Source organism: Salmo salar, chromosome ssa11, assembly GCF_905237065.1.
Source record: "Salmo salar chromosome ssa11, Ssal_v3.1, whole genome shotgun sequence".
Lineage (NCBI taxonomy): Eukaryota > Metazoa > Chordata > Actinopteri > Salmoniformes > Salmonidae > Salmo > Salmo salar.
Genome location: NC_059452.1, coordinates 109,519,217 through 109,535,000, shown reverse-complemented (window position 1 = coordinate 109,535,000; position 15,784 = coordinate 109,519,217). Strand labels below are relative to the sequence as shown.

General features: G+C 52.4%; 1 protein-coding gene across 1 annotated transcript; it reads left to right on the top strand.

Annotated features, from left to right (window-relative positions):
• Positions 1-3,103: 3,103 nt before the first annotated feature.
• ddias (DNA damage-induced apoptosis suppressor) lies at positions 3,104-15,709 on the top strand. The gene is made up of 4 exons (XM_045690283.1): positions 3,104-3,980; positions 11,029-11,190; positions 13,596-13,719; positions 13,903-15,709. The coding sequence occupies exons 1-4, from the start codon at positions 3,865-3,867 to the stop codon at positions 15,454-15,456; spliced, it is 1,956 nt and encodes a 651-aa protein (XP_045546239.1). The 5' UTR covers positions 3,104-3,864; the 3' UTR covers positions 15,457-15,709.
• Positions 15,710-15,784: the final 75 nt, after the last annotated feature.

Sequence of the window (15,784 nt, the reverse complement as noted above, 5' to 3'; positions counted from 1 at the left end):
TGTCTAATGCCAGCCTATACCTGGCTGTGACAGCTTTAAGACTCTGATCATCAATAGAAAGAAGGGTAAAACCAGCCATAGTCACATTCATATGGTGTCAATCCAATCACCTAAGAGAAAATCTACTAGTCAAGCCATTATCTGCCATTGCTCGTTTCACACGGCTACTGCGGTGTGCTGTGGAGTTACGCTTAGCCTCCAGTATGGTTGCGACTTGAATTTGAGTTTGGCCTCAATAACAGCAACCATCCCACCCATTTGGTAATTATAGGTAGCCATTTTCACCGCAAACCCACATAAGCCCATTAGGAGCCTCCAGTCCAGACCCAATAATGGATCTGGGTATTCCAGTCATAGAGTCAGAGAAGGTTAATGCATGATTCATATTAATCGAGGGTTCGGTAGTTGGTGACACAGCCGCGTAACTCCTACGGCTGTCTGGAAAGGACCATGGTAATAAACTCAGCAAAAAAAAAGAAACGTCCTCTCACTGTCAACTGTGTTTATTTTCAACAAACTTAACATGTGTAAATATTTGTATGAACATAACAAGATTCAACAACTGAGACATAAATTGAACAAGTTCCACAGACATGTGACTAACAGAAATTGAATAATGTGTCCCTGAACAAAGAGGGGGTCAAAATCAAAAGTAACAGTTAGTATCTGGTGTGGCCACCAGCTGCATTAAGTACTGCAGTGCTTCTCCTCCTCATGGACTGCACCAAATTTGCCAGTTCTTGCTGTAAGATGTTACCCCACTCTTCCACCAAGGCACCTGCAAGTTCCTGGACATTTCTGGGGGGAATGGCCCTAGCCCTCACCCTCTGATCCAACAGGTCCCAGACATGCTCAATGGGACATTCCTGTCTTGCAGGAAATCATGCACAGAACGAGCAGTATGGCTGGTGGCATTGTCTTGCTGGAGGGTCATGTCAGGATGAGCCTGCAGGAAGGGTACCACATGAGGGAGGAGGATGTCTTCCTGTAACGCACAGCGTTGAGATTGCCTGCAATGACAACAAGCTCAGTCCGATGATGCTGTGAACACACCACCCCAGACCATGACAGACCCTCCACCTCCAAATCAATCCCACTCCAGAATACAGGCCTCGGTGTAACACTCATTCCTGCGACGATCAACGTGAATCCAATCATCACCCCTAGTGAGACAAAATGGCGACTCGTCAGTGAAGAGCACTTTTTCCAGTCCTGTCTGGTCCAGTGACGGTAGGTTTGTGCCCATAGGCGACGTTGTTGCCGGTGATGTCTGGTGAGGACCTGCCTTACAACAGGCCTACAAGCCCTCAGTCCAGCCTCTCTCAGCCTATTGTGGACAGTCTGAGCACTGATGGAGGGATTGTGCGTTCCTGGTGTAACTCGGGCAGTTGTTGTTGCCATCCTGTACCTGTCCCGCATGTGTGATGTTCGGATGTACCGATCCTGTGCAGGTGTTGTTACACGTGGCCTGCCACTGTGAGGATGATCAGCTGTCCGTCCTGTCTCCATGTAGCGCTGTCTTAGGCGTCTCACAGTACGGACATTGCAATTTATTGCCCTGGCCACATCTGCAGTCCTCATGCCTCCTTACAGTATGCCTAAGGCACATTCAGGCAGATGAGCAGGGACCCTGGGCATCTTTCTTTTGGTGTTTTTCAGAGTCAGTAGAAAGGCCTCTTTAGCGTCCTACATTTTCATAACTGTGACCTTAATTGCCTACCGTCTGTAAGTTGTTAGTGCCTTAACGACCGTTCCACAGGTGCATGTTCATTAATTATTTATGGTTCATTGAACAAAGATGGGAACCAGTGTTTAAACCCTTTACAATGAAGATCTGTGAAGTTATTTGGATTTTTACTAATTATCTTTGAAAGACAGGGTACTGAAAAAGGGATGTTTCTTTTTTTTACTGAGTTTACTACCTCAACCACAAAGACAAAGTTGGGGTTTGGTTACAGGTCTCAAATTATTCAAGACAGGTTCTATCTTGTTATTTCTAAATGCTAAAGGCAGTGGATGAACGGGATATTTAGGACATTCAATAGCAGAGGAGACATTATATAACTTAGAGGCATACTTACTACCCCTAAACATAAGGGCGGGTCCTAGACTAAGGCTCTGGATGGACTCACTACTAGGGCGTATATATTTCTAATTCGGGCATATGGATTGGTAAGCTGACCAGAAACCTTATGAGAGACAATAGTGTGGTTAATCGTGGTGGAATAGTCTTTGGAGACGTATATTTGGACGCATTTGGGTTGATTCCTACCTGTTTTATCTTATTGGAAGATGTATGAGATTACACTGCATGTGATAGGCTACTTACTACTTAGCAATGGGACTAAAATTGATCCAAACACTTCACTGTGAAGGTTTTTTTTTTTTTAAACGACTACATACGAACCAGTAGGCGTGGCTTGTCGGGTCAGGTTCTGGACCATTTTGACCCCTTGGTAATTGGTTTTCAATTGATTCCCTTGGATCTCTATTCCCCCCAACAGACGCTGCTGGTGGATGATAAGAAGTATCAAAAACATGCACCTCAAAGGTTTACCCCAAGTTTTGTTTTTAATTATAAAGGATGTGGTCACGTGTCAAATGTTTGCAGACAGGAGAAGTATGATATTGAAAATGTTGCAACTGTGATGGGGATCCTACTCTGGACTTCCTTGAGTGCCCTGTTAGGGTGAAGGAGGTCAAGGTGTCAAGGATCAAGGATGCGCAGCGGGCCTCATATGTGGAGGCGGTGAAGAGAGTCGAAGGGGCATTAGGCTTCAACAGTGTTGAAGATATGGCAGTGGATGCATCGCAACCAGTTGCTAGTGATTTAAGTCAATCGTTCATTGTGAAGAAGGTGGATTTTGTGGCATTTATAGCCACAGTGATTAATTGTACAGCACAATTGTCTAAGAAGTCCATGAAGCTGGATATCATAACTTCAAGACTTCAAGGCAAAAGCACTACAAGGACTTTTGTCGTCCTCACAGGAGGATTCAGAGCCTGTGTTGGGACCTGATTAGAATGAGTTTTTTATACAGAAAAGCAGGTAGATTTATTTATTTTTTGTTAATTTATTTTTTGGTAGTTTGTGTGATATTTTATATATTTTTACCCAAATGTTTATTGTGATCTTTTTTACCCGCCCGCACAGTAGGTGGCGGAATGCACATGTAGTTGTTGCCAACGCCATTATACCATAGAAGAAGAATATAACCCGCTGAGCGGTCGACGCATGCGCTGGAGCTACGCTCTCATTCGTCACTATTTGAAAGTTGGCGGTCGCGTACACGGTGCACACAAATGTCTGCTGTGAATTTGAGTTAATTAACACAAATCTAGTAGATATTGTACATGTTTTATATGCGGAAGGGTATAGCTGTCAAGAGAGGCAACAAAGCAGATCAACCAAACACACGTAATCGTAGGCTTGTTAGCTACCGGTAGCTAGCTAGTTAGCTTCTAGTCATACACATTTAGCTACCGGTAGCTAGCTCGTTAGCTTCTAGTCATACACATTTAGCTACCGGTAGCTAGCTAGTTAGCTTCTAGTCATACACATTTAGCTACCGGTAGCTAGTTAGCTTCTAGTCATACACATTTAGCTACCGGTAGCTAGCTAGTTAGCTTCTAGTCATACACATTTAGCTACCGGTAGCTAGCTAGTTAGCTTCTAGTCAAACACATTTAGCTACCGGTAGCTAGTTAGCTTCTAGTCATACACATTTAGCTACCGGTAGCTAGCTAGTTAGCTTCGAGTCATACACATTTAGCTACCGGTAGCTAGCTAGTTAGCTTCGAGTCATACACATTTAGTCATACACATTTAGCTAAGTTACTTATTTCTGGAGAAGCAGCCGGCTAATGTCAGGGAGAAGGGCTCTGGTGGACTGTGTCGTCCTGTCTCTTCAGGACTCGTGTGTGTTATACCCATGTTGTACAGGATGCTTCTCCAGGATGCAACAGACGGACACGACCAAGTAAGAGACACACACACACACACACACAAGGTAAGACACACTAGTTATCGAAAAGCCCATCGCTATGATCACTTGCGAAACGGTGCAGGGGATGTTTATGAGGCGGAATGGCTGCCACCCAGTAACTATCCTGGAGGATGGCTGCCACCCGGGTAGCTATCCTGGAGGATGGCTGCCACCCGGGTAACTATCCTGGAGGATGGCTGCCACCCAGTAACTATCCTGGAGGATGGCTGCCACCCGGGTAGCTATCCTGGAGGATGGCTGCCACCCAGTAACTATCCTGGAGGATGGCTGCCACCCGGGTAGCTATCCTGGAGGATGGCTGCCACCCAGTAACTATCCTGGAGGATGGCTGCCACCCAGTAACTATCCTGGAGGATGGCTGCCACCCAGTAACTATCCTGGAGGATGGCTGCCACCCAGTAACTATCCTGGAGGATGGCTGCCACCCAGTAACTATCCTGGAGGATGGCTGCCACCCGGGTAGCTATCCTGGAGGATGGCTGCCACCCAGTAACTATCCTGGAGGATGGCTGCCACCCGGGTAACTATCCTGGAGGATGGCTGCCACCCGGGTAGCTATCCTGGAGGATGGCTGCCACCCAGTAACTATCCTGGAGGATGGCTGCCACCCAGTAACTATCCTGGAGGATGGCTGCCACCCAGTAACTATCCTGGAGGATGGCTGCCACCCAGTAACTATCCTGGAGGATGGCTGCCACCCAGTAGCTATCCTGGAGGATGGCTGCCACCCAGTAGCTATCCTGGAGGATGGCTGCCACCCAGTAGCTATCCTGGAGGATGGCTGCCACCCAGTAACTATCCTGGAGGATGGCTGCCACCCAGTAACTATCCTGGAGGATGGCTGCCACCCAGTAACTATCCTGGAGGATGGCTGCCACCCAGTAACTATCCTGGAGGATGGCTGCCACCCGGGTAACTATCCTGGAGGATGGCTGCCACCCAGTAACTATCCTGGAGGATGGCTGCCACCCGGGTAGCTATCCTGGAGGATGGCTGCCACCCAGTAACTATCCTGGAGGATGGCTGCCACCCGGGTAACTATCCTGGAGGATGGCTGCCACCCGGGTAGCTATCCTGGAGGATGGCTGCCACCCAGTAACTATCCTGGAGGATGGCTGCCACCCAGTAACTATCCTGGAGGATGGCTGCCACCCAGTAGCTATCCTGGAGGATGGCTGCCACCCAGTAACTATCCTGGAGGATGGCTGCCACCCAGTAACTATCCTGGAGGATGGCTGCCACCCAGTAACTATCCTGGAGGATGGCTGCCACCCGGGTAGCTATCCTGGAGGATGGCTGCCACCCAGTAACTATCCTGGAGGATGGCTGCCACCCAGTAACTATCCTGGAGGATGGCTGCCACCCAGTAGCTATCCTGGAGGATGGCTGCCACCCAGTAACTATCCTGGAGGATGGCTGCCACCCGGGTAGCTATCCTGGAGGATGGCTGCCACCCAGTAACTATCCTGGAGGATGGCTGCCACCCAGGTAGCTATCCTGGAGGATGGCTGCCACCCAGTAGCTATCCTGGAGGATGGCTGCCACCCAGTAGCTATCCTGGAGGATGGCTGCCACCCAGTAACTATCCTGGAGGATGGCTGCCACCCGGGTAACTATCCTGGAGGATGGCTGCCACCCAGTAACTATCCTGGAGGATGGCTGCCACCCAGTAACTATCCTGGAGGATGGCTGCCACCCAGTAACTATCCTGGAGGATGGCTGCCACCCGGGTAGCTATCCTGGAGGATGGCTGCCACCCAGTAACTATCCTGGAGGATGGCTGCCACCCGGGTAGCTATCCTGGAGGATGGCTGCCACCCAGTAGCTATCCTGGAGGATGGCTGCCACCCAGTAGCTATCCTGGAGGATGGCTGCCACCCGGGTAGCTATCCTGGAGGATGGCTGCCACCCAGTAGCTATCCTGGAGGATGGCTGCCACCCAGTAACTATCCTGGAGGATGGCTGCCACCCAGTAACTATCCTGGAGGATGGCTGCCACCCGGGTACCTATCCTGGAGGATGGCTGCCACCCAGTAACTATCCTGGAGGATGGCTGCCACCCAGTAACTATCCTGGAGGATGGCTGCCACCCAGTAACTATCCTGGAGGATGGCTGCCACCCAGTAACTATCCTGGAGGATGGCTGCCACCCGGGTAGCTATCCTGGAGGATGGCTGCCACCCAGTAACTATCCTGGAGGATGGCTGCCACCCAGTAACTATCCTGGAGGATGGCTGCCACCCAGTAACTATCCTGGAGGATGGCTGCCACCCAGTAACTATCCTGGAGGATGGCTGCCACCCGGGTAGCTATCCTGGAGGATGGCTGCCACCCGGGTAGCTATCCTGGAGGATGGCTGCCACCCAGTAGCTATCCTGGAGGATGGCTGCCACCCAGTAACTATCCTGGAGGATGGCTGCCACCCGGGTACCTATCCTGGAGGATGGCTGCCACCCAGTAACTATCCTGGAGGATGGCTGCCACCCAGTAACTATCCTGGAGGATGGCTGCCACCCAGTAACTATCCTGGAGGATGGCTGCCACCCAGTAACTATCCTGGAGGATGGCTGCCACCCAGTAGCTATCCTGGAGGATGGCTGCCACCCAGTAACTATCCTGGAGGATGGCTGCCACCCAGTAACTATCCTGGAGGATGGCTGCCACCCAGTAACTATCCTGGAGGATGGCTGCCACCCAGTAACTATCCTGGAGGATGGCTGCCACCCGGGTAACTATCCTGGAGGATGGCTGCCACCCAGTAACTATCCTGGAGGATGGCTGCCACCCGGGTAGCTATCCTGGAGGATGGCTGCCACCCGGTAGCTATCCTGGAGGATGGCTGCCACCCGGGTAGCTATCCTGGAGGATGGCTGCCACCCGGTAGCTATCCTGGAGGATGGCTGCCACCCAGTAACTATCCTGGAGGATGGCTGCCACCCAGTAACTATCCTGGAGGATGGCTGCCACCCAGTAACTATCCTGGAGGATGGCTGCCACCCAGTAACTATCCTGGAGGATGGCTGCCACCCAGTAGCTATCCTGGAGGATGGCTGCCACCCGGGTAGCTATCCTGGAGGATGGCTGCCACCCGGGTAGCTATCCTGGAGGATGGCTGCCACCCAGTAACTATCCTGGAGGATGGCTGCCACCCGGTACCTATCCTGGAGGATGGCTGCCACCCAGTAACTATCCTGGAGGATGGCTGCCACCCAGTAACTATCCTGGAGGATGGCTGCCACCCAGTAACTATCCTGGAGGATGGCTGCCACCCAGTAGCTATCCTGGAGGATGGCTGCCACCCAGTAACTATCCTGGAGGATGGCTGCCACCCAGGTAGCTATCCTGGAGGATGGCTGCCACCCAGTAGCTATCCTGGAGGATGGCTGCCACCCGGGTAGCTATCCTGGAGGATGGCTGCCACCCAGTAACTATCCTGGAGGATGGCTGCCACCCAGTAACTATCCTGGAGGATGGCTGCCACCCAGTAGCTATCCTGGAGGATGGCTGCCACCCAGTAACTATCCTGGAGGATGGCTGCCACCCAGTAACTATCCTGGAGGATGGCTGCCACCCAGTAACTATCCTGGAGGATGGCTGCCACCCAGTAACTATCCTGGAGGATGGCTGCCACCCAGTAACTATCCTGGAGGATGGCTGCCACCCAGTAACTATCCTGGAGGATGGCTGCCACCCAGTAACTATCCTGGAGGATGGCTGCCACCCGGGTAGCTATCCTGGAGGATGGCTGCCACCCAGTAACTATCCTGGAGGATGGCTGCCACCCAGTAACTATCCTGGAGGATGGCTGCCACCCAGTAACTATCCTGGAGGATGGCTGCCACCCAGTAACTATCCTGGAGGATGGCTGCCACCCAGTAACTATCCTGGAGGATGGCTGCCACCCGGGTAGCTATCCTGGAGGATGGCTGCCACCCGGGTAGCTATCCTGGAGGATGGCTGCCACCCAGTAACTATCCTGGAGGATGGCTGCCACCCAGTAACTATCCTGGAGGATGGCTGCCACCCAGTAACTATCCTGGAGGATGGCTGCCACCCAGTAACTATCCTGGAGGATGGCTGCCACCCAGTAACTATCCTGGAGGATGGCTGCCACCCAGGTAGCTATCCTGGAGGATGGCTGCCACCCAGTACCTATCCTGGAGGATGGCTGCCACCCAGTAACTATCCTGGAGGATGGCTGCCACCCAGTAACTATCCTGGAGGATGGCTGCCACCCAGTAACTATCCTGGAGGATGGCTGCCACCCAGTAACTATCCTGGAGGATGGCTGCCACCCAGTAACTATCCTGGAGGATGGCTGCCACCCGGGTAGCTATCCTGGTGGATGGCTGCCACCCGGGTAGCTATCCTGGAGGATGGCTGCCACCCGGGTAGCTATCCTGGAGGATGGCTGCCACCCGGGTAGCTATCCTGGAGGATGGCTGCCACCCGGGTACCTATCCTGGAGGATGGCTGCCACCCGGGTAGCTATCCTGGAGGATGGCTGCCACCCAGTAACTATCCTGGAGGATGGCTGCCACCCAGTAACTATCCTGGAGGATGGCTGCCACCCAGTAACTATCCTGGAGGATGGCTGCCACCCAGTAACTATCCTGGAGGATGGCTGCCACCCAGTAACTATCCTGGAGGATGGCTGCCACCCAGTAACTATCCTGGAGGATGGCTGCCACCCAGTAGCTATCCTGGAGGATGGCTGCCACCCGGGTAGCTATCCTGGAGGATGGCTGCCACCCAGTAACTATCCTGGAGGATGGCTGCCACCCAGTAACTATCCTGGAGGATGGCTGCCACCCAGTAACTATCCTGGAGGATGGCTGCCACCCGGGTAGCTATCCTGGAGGATGGCTGCCACCCGGGTAGCTATCCTGGAGGATGGCTGCCACCCAGTAACTATCCTGGAGGATGGCTGCCACCCAGTAACTATCCTGGAGGATGGCTGCCACCCAGTAGCTATCCTGGAGGATGGCTGCCACCCAGTAACTATCCTGGAGGATGGCTGCCACCCAGTAACTATCCTGGAGGATGGCTGCCACCCAGTAACTATCCTGGAGGATGGCTGCCACCCGGGTAGCTATCCTGGAGGATGGCTGCCACCCGGGTAACTATCCTGGAGGATGGCTGCCACCCGGGTAACTATCCTGGAGGATGGCTGCCACCCAGTAGCTATCCTGGAGGATGGCTGCCACCCAGTAGCTATCCTGGAGGATGGCTGCCACCCGGGTAGCTATCCTGGAGGATGGCTGCCACCCAGTAACTATCCTGGAGGATGGCTGCCACCCAGTAACTATCCTGGAGGATGGCTGCCACCCAGTAACTATCCTGGAGGATGGCTGCCACCCGGGTAGCTATCCTGGAGGATGGCTGCCACCCAGTAACTATCCTGGAGGATGGCTGCCACCCGGGTAGCTATCCTGGAGGATGGCTGCCACCCAGTAACTATCCTGGAGGATGGCTGCCACCCAGTAGCTATCCTGGAGGATGGCTGCCACCCAGTAACTATCCTGGAGGATGGCTGCCACCCAGTAACTATCCTGGAGGATGGCTGCCACCCAGTAACTATCCTGGAGGATGGCTGCCACCCAGTAACTATCCTGGAGGATGGCTGCCACCCAGTAACTATCCTGGAGGATGGCTGCCACCCAGTAACTATCCTGGAGGATGGCTGCCACCCAGTAACTATCCTGGAGGATGGCTGCCACCCAGTAACTATCCTGGAGGATGGCTGCCACCCAGTAACTATCCTGGAGGATGGCTGCCACCCAGTAGCTATCCTGGAGGATGGCTGCCACCCAGTAGCTATCCTGGAGGATGGCTGCCACCCGGGTAGCTATCCTGGAGGATGGCTGCCACCCAGTAACTATCCTGGAGGATGGCTGCCACCCAGTAACTATCCTGGAGGATGGCTGCCACCTTTGATATAAAATATTTCAACATTATATATATATATATATATATATATGGCTGTTTCAGGAGAGATCTATGCACAGCAAGTTTTGTCAATTAAGATATTCTTAGAATATTTTTAAGTTTGTCACAATTTTTAAAAATATACATTTATTTTGAGTTGAACCTTTTTATTTAACTAGGCAAGTCAGTTCAGAACAAATTCTTATTTACAATGACGGCCTACCCCGGCCAAACCCTCCCCAAACACGGACGACGCTGGGCCAATTGTGCGCCGCCCTTTGGGACTCCCGATCACGGCCGGATGTGATACAGCCTGGAATCGAACCAGGGACAATCACATGGCTACTGCTTCGCCCTAGCACCAGCTGTATTCTTTAGGAGTCTACTGTTACTCTTTAAGGTCCAAGGACCTTGTATGTTATTTACAGAGGTTGACTTATACTGTGGCAGCCAAAACAGACAAAACGTGAATCGATTCTCAGTTCTATAAACATAAACCCCTCTGCTTTCATATCAAAATAATAACTGGCTTCATCACAGTTGCAGCCAACAGTATTTTTTTCAGTAACATGTTTCTGGTGGCTTTCTTCTGTTTACACACAGGGGCCGGGAGCCTCCCATTACACAGGGGCCGGGAGCCTCCCCGACACACAGGGGCCGGGAGCCTCCCATTACACAGGGGCCGGGACAGGGGCCGGGAGCCTCCCAGACACACAGGGGCCGGGAGCCTCCCAGACACACAGGGGCCGGGAGCCTCCCAGACACACAGGGGCCGGGAGCCTCCCATTACACAGGGGCCGGGAGCCTCCCGGACACACAGGGGCCGGGAGCCTCCCATTACACAGGGGCTGGGAGCCTCCCATTACACAGGGGCCGGGAGCCTCCCATTACACAGGGGCCGGGAGCCTCCCATTACACAGGGGCCGGGAGCCTCCCATTACACAGGGGCCGGGAGCCTCCCATTACACAGGGGCCGGGAGCCTCCCATTACACAGGGGCCGGGAGCCTCCCGGACACACAGGGGCCGGGAGAGGTTTGTTTAACCTCAGGTTGGTGCTGTCTGTCAGACTGTAGTGTTGTTGTTGTCCTGTAGATGGCACTGCTCCAGGTCCTGCTCCAGCTGTCTGGAACCACACCTGGACTACAGGTACCGCCTGTCTCTCAGGGTAACCAGAGACAACACCATATTTGGGGTGACTGTGTTCGGGAGCTGTCTCAACCCCCTCTTCGGAGCCCCTGCCGCCGACCTTCACAGGTACAGCCTTATTGGTGGGCTGTCTAGCTCCCGCCTATCCTTTCTTTGGATTGGTGGATACATCTCATTATTGTAATATTTTTTTGAATATTCGATGAGGGTCGCTGACATCAACCCGCCTGTTATTCAATGGAGATTCTACAGTACATTCATAAAGTATTCAGACTCCTTGACTTTTTCCACATTTTGTTACGTTACAACTTTATTCTAAAATTGATTAAATAGTTTTTTTTCCCCCTCATCAATCTACACACAATACCCCATAATGACATCACAATACCCCATAATGACAAAGCAATACCCCATAATGACATCACAATACCCCATAATGACATCACAATACCCCATAATGACATCACAATACCCCATAATGACATCACAATACCCCATAATGACATCACAATACCCCATAATGACATCACAATACCCCATAATGACAAAGCAAAAACAGGTTTTTAGAAATCTTTGCAAATGTGTGTATATATAAAGAAAATGGAAATATCACATTTACATAAGTAGTGATGACAGCGTCAAGTCATTTACATAAGTATTCAGACCCTTTACTCAGTACTTTGTTGAAGCACCTTTGGCAGTGATTACAGCATCGAGTCTTCTTGGGTGTGACGCTACAAGCTTGGCACACCCGTATTTGGGGAGTTTCTCCCATTTTTCTCTGTAGATCCTCTCAACCTCTGTCAGGTTGGATGGGGAGTGTCGCTGCACAGCTATTTTCAGGTCTCTCAAGAGATGTTCGATCGGGTTCAAGTCCGGGCTCTGGCATAGACACTCAAGGACATTCAGAGACTTGTCCCGAAGCCACTCCTGTGTTGTCTTGGCTGTGTGCTTAGGGTCGTTGTCCTGTTGGAAGGTGAACCTTCGCCCCAGTCTGAGGTCCGGAGCGCTCTGGAGTAGGTTTTCATCAAGGTTCTCTGTACTTTGCTCCGTTCATCTTGCCTCGATCTTGACTAGGCTCCCAGTCCCCACCTCCTGAAAACATCCACACAGCATGATGATGCCACCACCATGCTTCACCATAGGGATGGTGCCAGGTTTCCTCCAGACGTGATGCTTGGCATTCAGACCAAAGAGTTCAAACTTGGTTTCATCAGACCAGAGAATCTTATTTCTTATGGTCTGAGTCCTTTAGGTGCCTTTTGGCAAACTCCAAGCGGGCTGTCATGTGCTTTTAACTGAGGAGTGGCTTCCATCTGGCCACTCTACCATAAAGGCCGGATTGGTGGAGTGCTGCAGAGATGGTTGTCCTTCTGGAAGGTTCTCCCATCTCCACAGAGGAACTGGAGCTCTGTCAGTGACCATCAGGTTCTTGGTCACCTCCCTGACCAAGGCCCTTCTCCCCCTGATTGCTCAGTTTTGCCGGGCAGCCAGCTCTAGGAAGAGTCTTGGTGGTTCCAAACTTCTTCCATTTAAGAATGATGGAGGCCACTGTGTTCTTGGGGACCTTCAATGCTGCAGCCATTTTTTGGTACCCTTCCCCCAGATCTGTGCCTCGACACAATCCTGTCTCAGAACGCTACAGACAATTCGTTCGACCTCATGGCTTGGTTTTTGCTCTGACATGCACTGTCAACTGTGGGACCTTATATAGACAGGTGTGTGCCTTTCCAAATCATGTCCAATCAATTGAATTTACAACAGTTGGACTCCAATCAAGTTGTAGAAACATCTCAAGGATGATCAATAGAAACAGGATGCACCTGAGCTCCATTTAGAGTCTCATAGCAAAGGGTCTGAATACTTATGTAAATAAGGTATTTCTGCTTTATTTTTTAATACATTTCTAAACATTTCTAAAAACCTGTTTTCGCGTTGTCATTATGGGGTATTGTGGGAAGATTAATAAGGGGAGAAATAGAAAAAAATGTTGAAAAGGGGAAGGGGTCTGAAAACTTCCCAAATGCACTGGAGGAGCACCACAATACTTCTTTCAGGAAGTCTGGAATATTTTAAAGACATGAGTTTGCGGAACTTAGTTCCTGTGTAGTCCACGGGGTTACGGGGAACTTAGTTCCTGCGTAGTCCACGGGGTTACGGGGAACTTAGTTCCTGCGTAGTCCACGGGGTTACGGGGAACTTAGTTCCTGCGTAGTCCACGGGGTTACGGGGAACTTAGTTCCTGCGTAGTCCACGGGGTTACGGGGAACTTAGTTCCTGCGTAGTCCACGGGGTTACGGGGAACTTAGTTCCTGCGTAGTCCACGGGGTTACGGGGAACTTAGTTCCTGCGTAGTCTACGGGGTTACGGGGAACTTAGTTCCTGCGTAGTCCACGGGGTTACGGGGAACCCTAGTTCCTGCGTAGTCCACGGGGTTCCGGTGTGTTAAATGAAAAGATTGTGTTTGTATGAGAATGGCAACATGGATAAACAAAGTGGTTTTGTGTTTCCAGGCTGGTGGAGGAGTCTTCGGGTCCAATGGGAGGTGAAGGTCATAGGTCAGGATGTCACAGCAGGCTGCTGGTTAAGGCTGTAGAGGACTGCTTCATTGGAAGACATTTTGTTTTTGGGATCAAGGTACAACACTAATGAATCGTTCTGGTTTATAATCTCTCAACCGCTTCATGAGAAAGGAAACCACTTGGCCTGTTACTACATTATATAAACTATTACAGAATGATGTCAGTGTCGCCCCCAAGTGGTATGGATTTGGAAGTTGTGTTTTTCCATCCAAGCTATGTTGTCATGTCTCTGGTGCAGATATCTGGCCTCCACCCTTACAGGAGAGAAGCAGGCCAGTTCATCGCCAGTCAGATCTCTCTGCCCCTGGCCTCTGCTCCAGGCTGCTCTGTGGTCAGTTATTACAGAAGCCTCCTACAACAAGCTGCTCTCTGCGTCGACTGGGCAACTGATCCTAGACCAGCCTCCAAGAGCCTCCTACAACAGGCCTCTGTCTGTAGAACTGATCCTAGACCAGCTCCCCAGCCCAACTCTGACCCCAGTACAGCTCCTCTCTTGCTCCACCCCTCTCCTCTCCGCAGCTTCGACTCTACGCTGCCCTCTTGCGGCCGATCCATGTCACCACGTTGCACCATAGCCTTCACCCCAACCCCGACCAACATACACACGGCACCCTGGCAACGGTCTCCGGGGGTGATCACATCGTCTGCAGAACAGGAGGAAGAGGAGGGGGGGAGAGAGTATAAAGGACACAGTAGGAACAGCAGCCAGGGGGAGGGAGGACACAGTGGGAACAGCAGCCAGGGGGAGGGAGGACACAGTGAGAACAGCTACCGGGATTTTCTGTCCTCTTTCTGTGAAGGCTCTGACTCCCTTGTTCACCCCCATGCCTCTCTCACGTGGACCGCTCCAACACAGCCTGGCCATATACGGACTGCGCCATCCAGCCTCGGGAAGAGGGGTGTTTCAGACACGGAGGAGTACAGGTCAGTGTGTGAACAAACCTGTCGTTCTGACTTTGTGACCTGGGAAGACCTGCTCTTCTCTGAGTGTCTTGGGGAGAGTGTCTGTGATCCTGCGGACACAGAGTCAAAGCCCACGTCACACACGACTCTACTGGACATTAGTAATGTTGGACAGCTCAGCCATCGGTCACCCGGACACACAGCTGGCCTGGAGGAGGAGTATAACTGTTCAGCAGACCTCTTCCATTGTTCTCAGACCAGCATCAACACACACACACCCAGCACGGACTCTCACACACCCAGCACGGACTCTCACACCCCCCGCACGGACTCTCACACCCCCCGCACGGACTCTCACACCCCCGCACGGACTCTCACACCCCCAGCACGGACTCTCACACACCCAGCACGGACTCTCACACACCCAGCACGGACTCTCACACACCCAGCACGGACTCTCACACACCCAGCACGGACTCTCACACACCCAGCACGGACTCTCACACACCCAGCACGGACTCTCACACCCCCTGCACGGACTCTCACACACCCAGCACGGACTCTCACACCCCCAGCACGGACTCTCACACCCCCTGCACGGACTCTCACACCCCCCGCACGGACTCTCACACCCCCAGCACGGACTCTCACACCCCCAGCACGGACTCTCACACCCCCAGCGTGGACACACACATGGACACACCTTCAGAGTGTTGTGACTGTGTCCCTTTGTCCCAGTCCACCCCCATCATCAGGAAAACTTCTCCACCACATACGCTGCAGATCAGAACCCAGCGACACACACCCAGAAACACACACACACCTAAAGGACACACACACGCCAAGAGGCCCAGACCCCGGCAGCCAGAGCCCAGAGATCGTGTACTAGCTCTGCAGTGGGGGAGGAGGACCCCCGGGGGGAGGAGGACCCCCGGGGGGAGGAGGACAGGTAGTGTGAGAGTATGTGATGACAACAGTGAGATGGTGATCTCTCCCACTCAAAGACCCTGGTGTTCCAGGATGACAGACAGACAGCAGGCTGGGGGAGAACGAGAGAACAGAGGGAGGACCACAGGGGGAGAGAACAGAGGGAGGACCACAGGGGGAGAACGAGAGAACAGAGGGAGGACCACAGGGGGAGAACGAGAGAACAGAGGGAGGACCACAGGGGGAGAGGGAGACAACAGAGGGAGGACTACAGGGGGAGAGGGAGACAA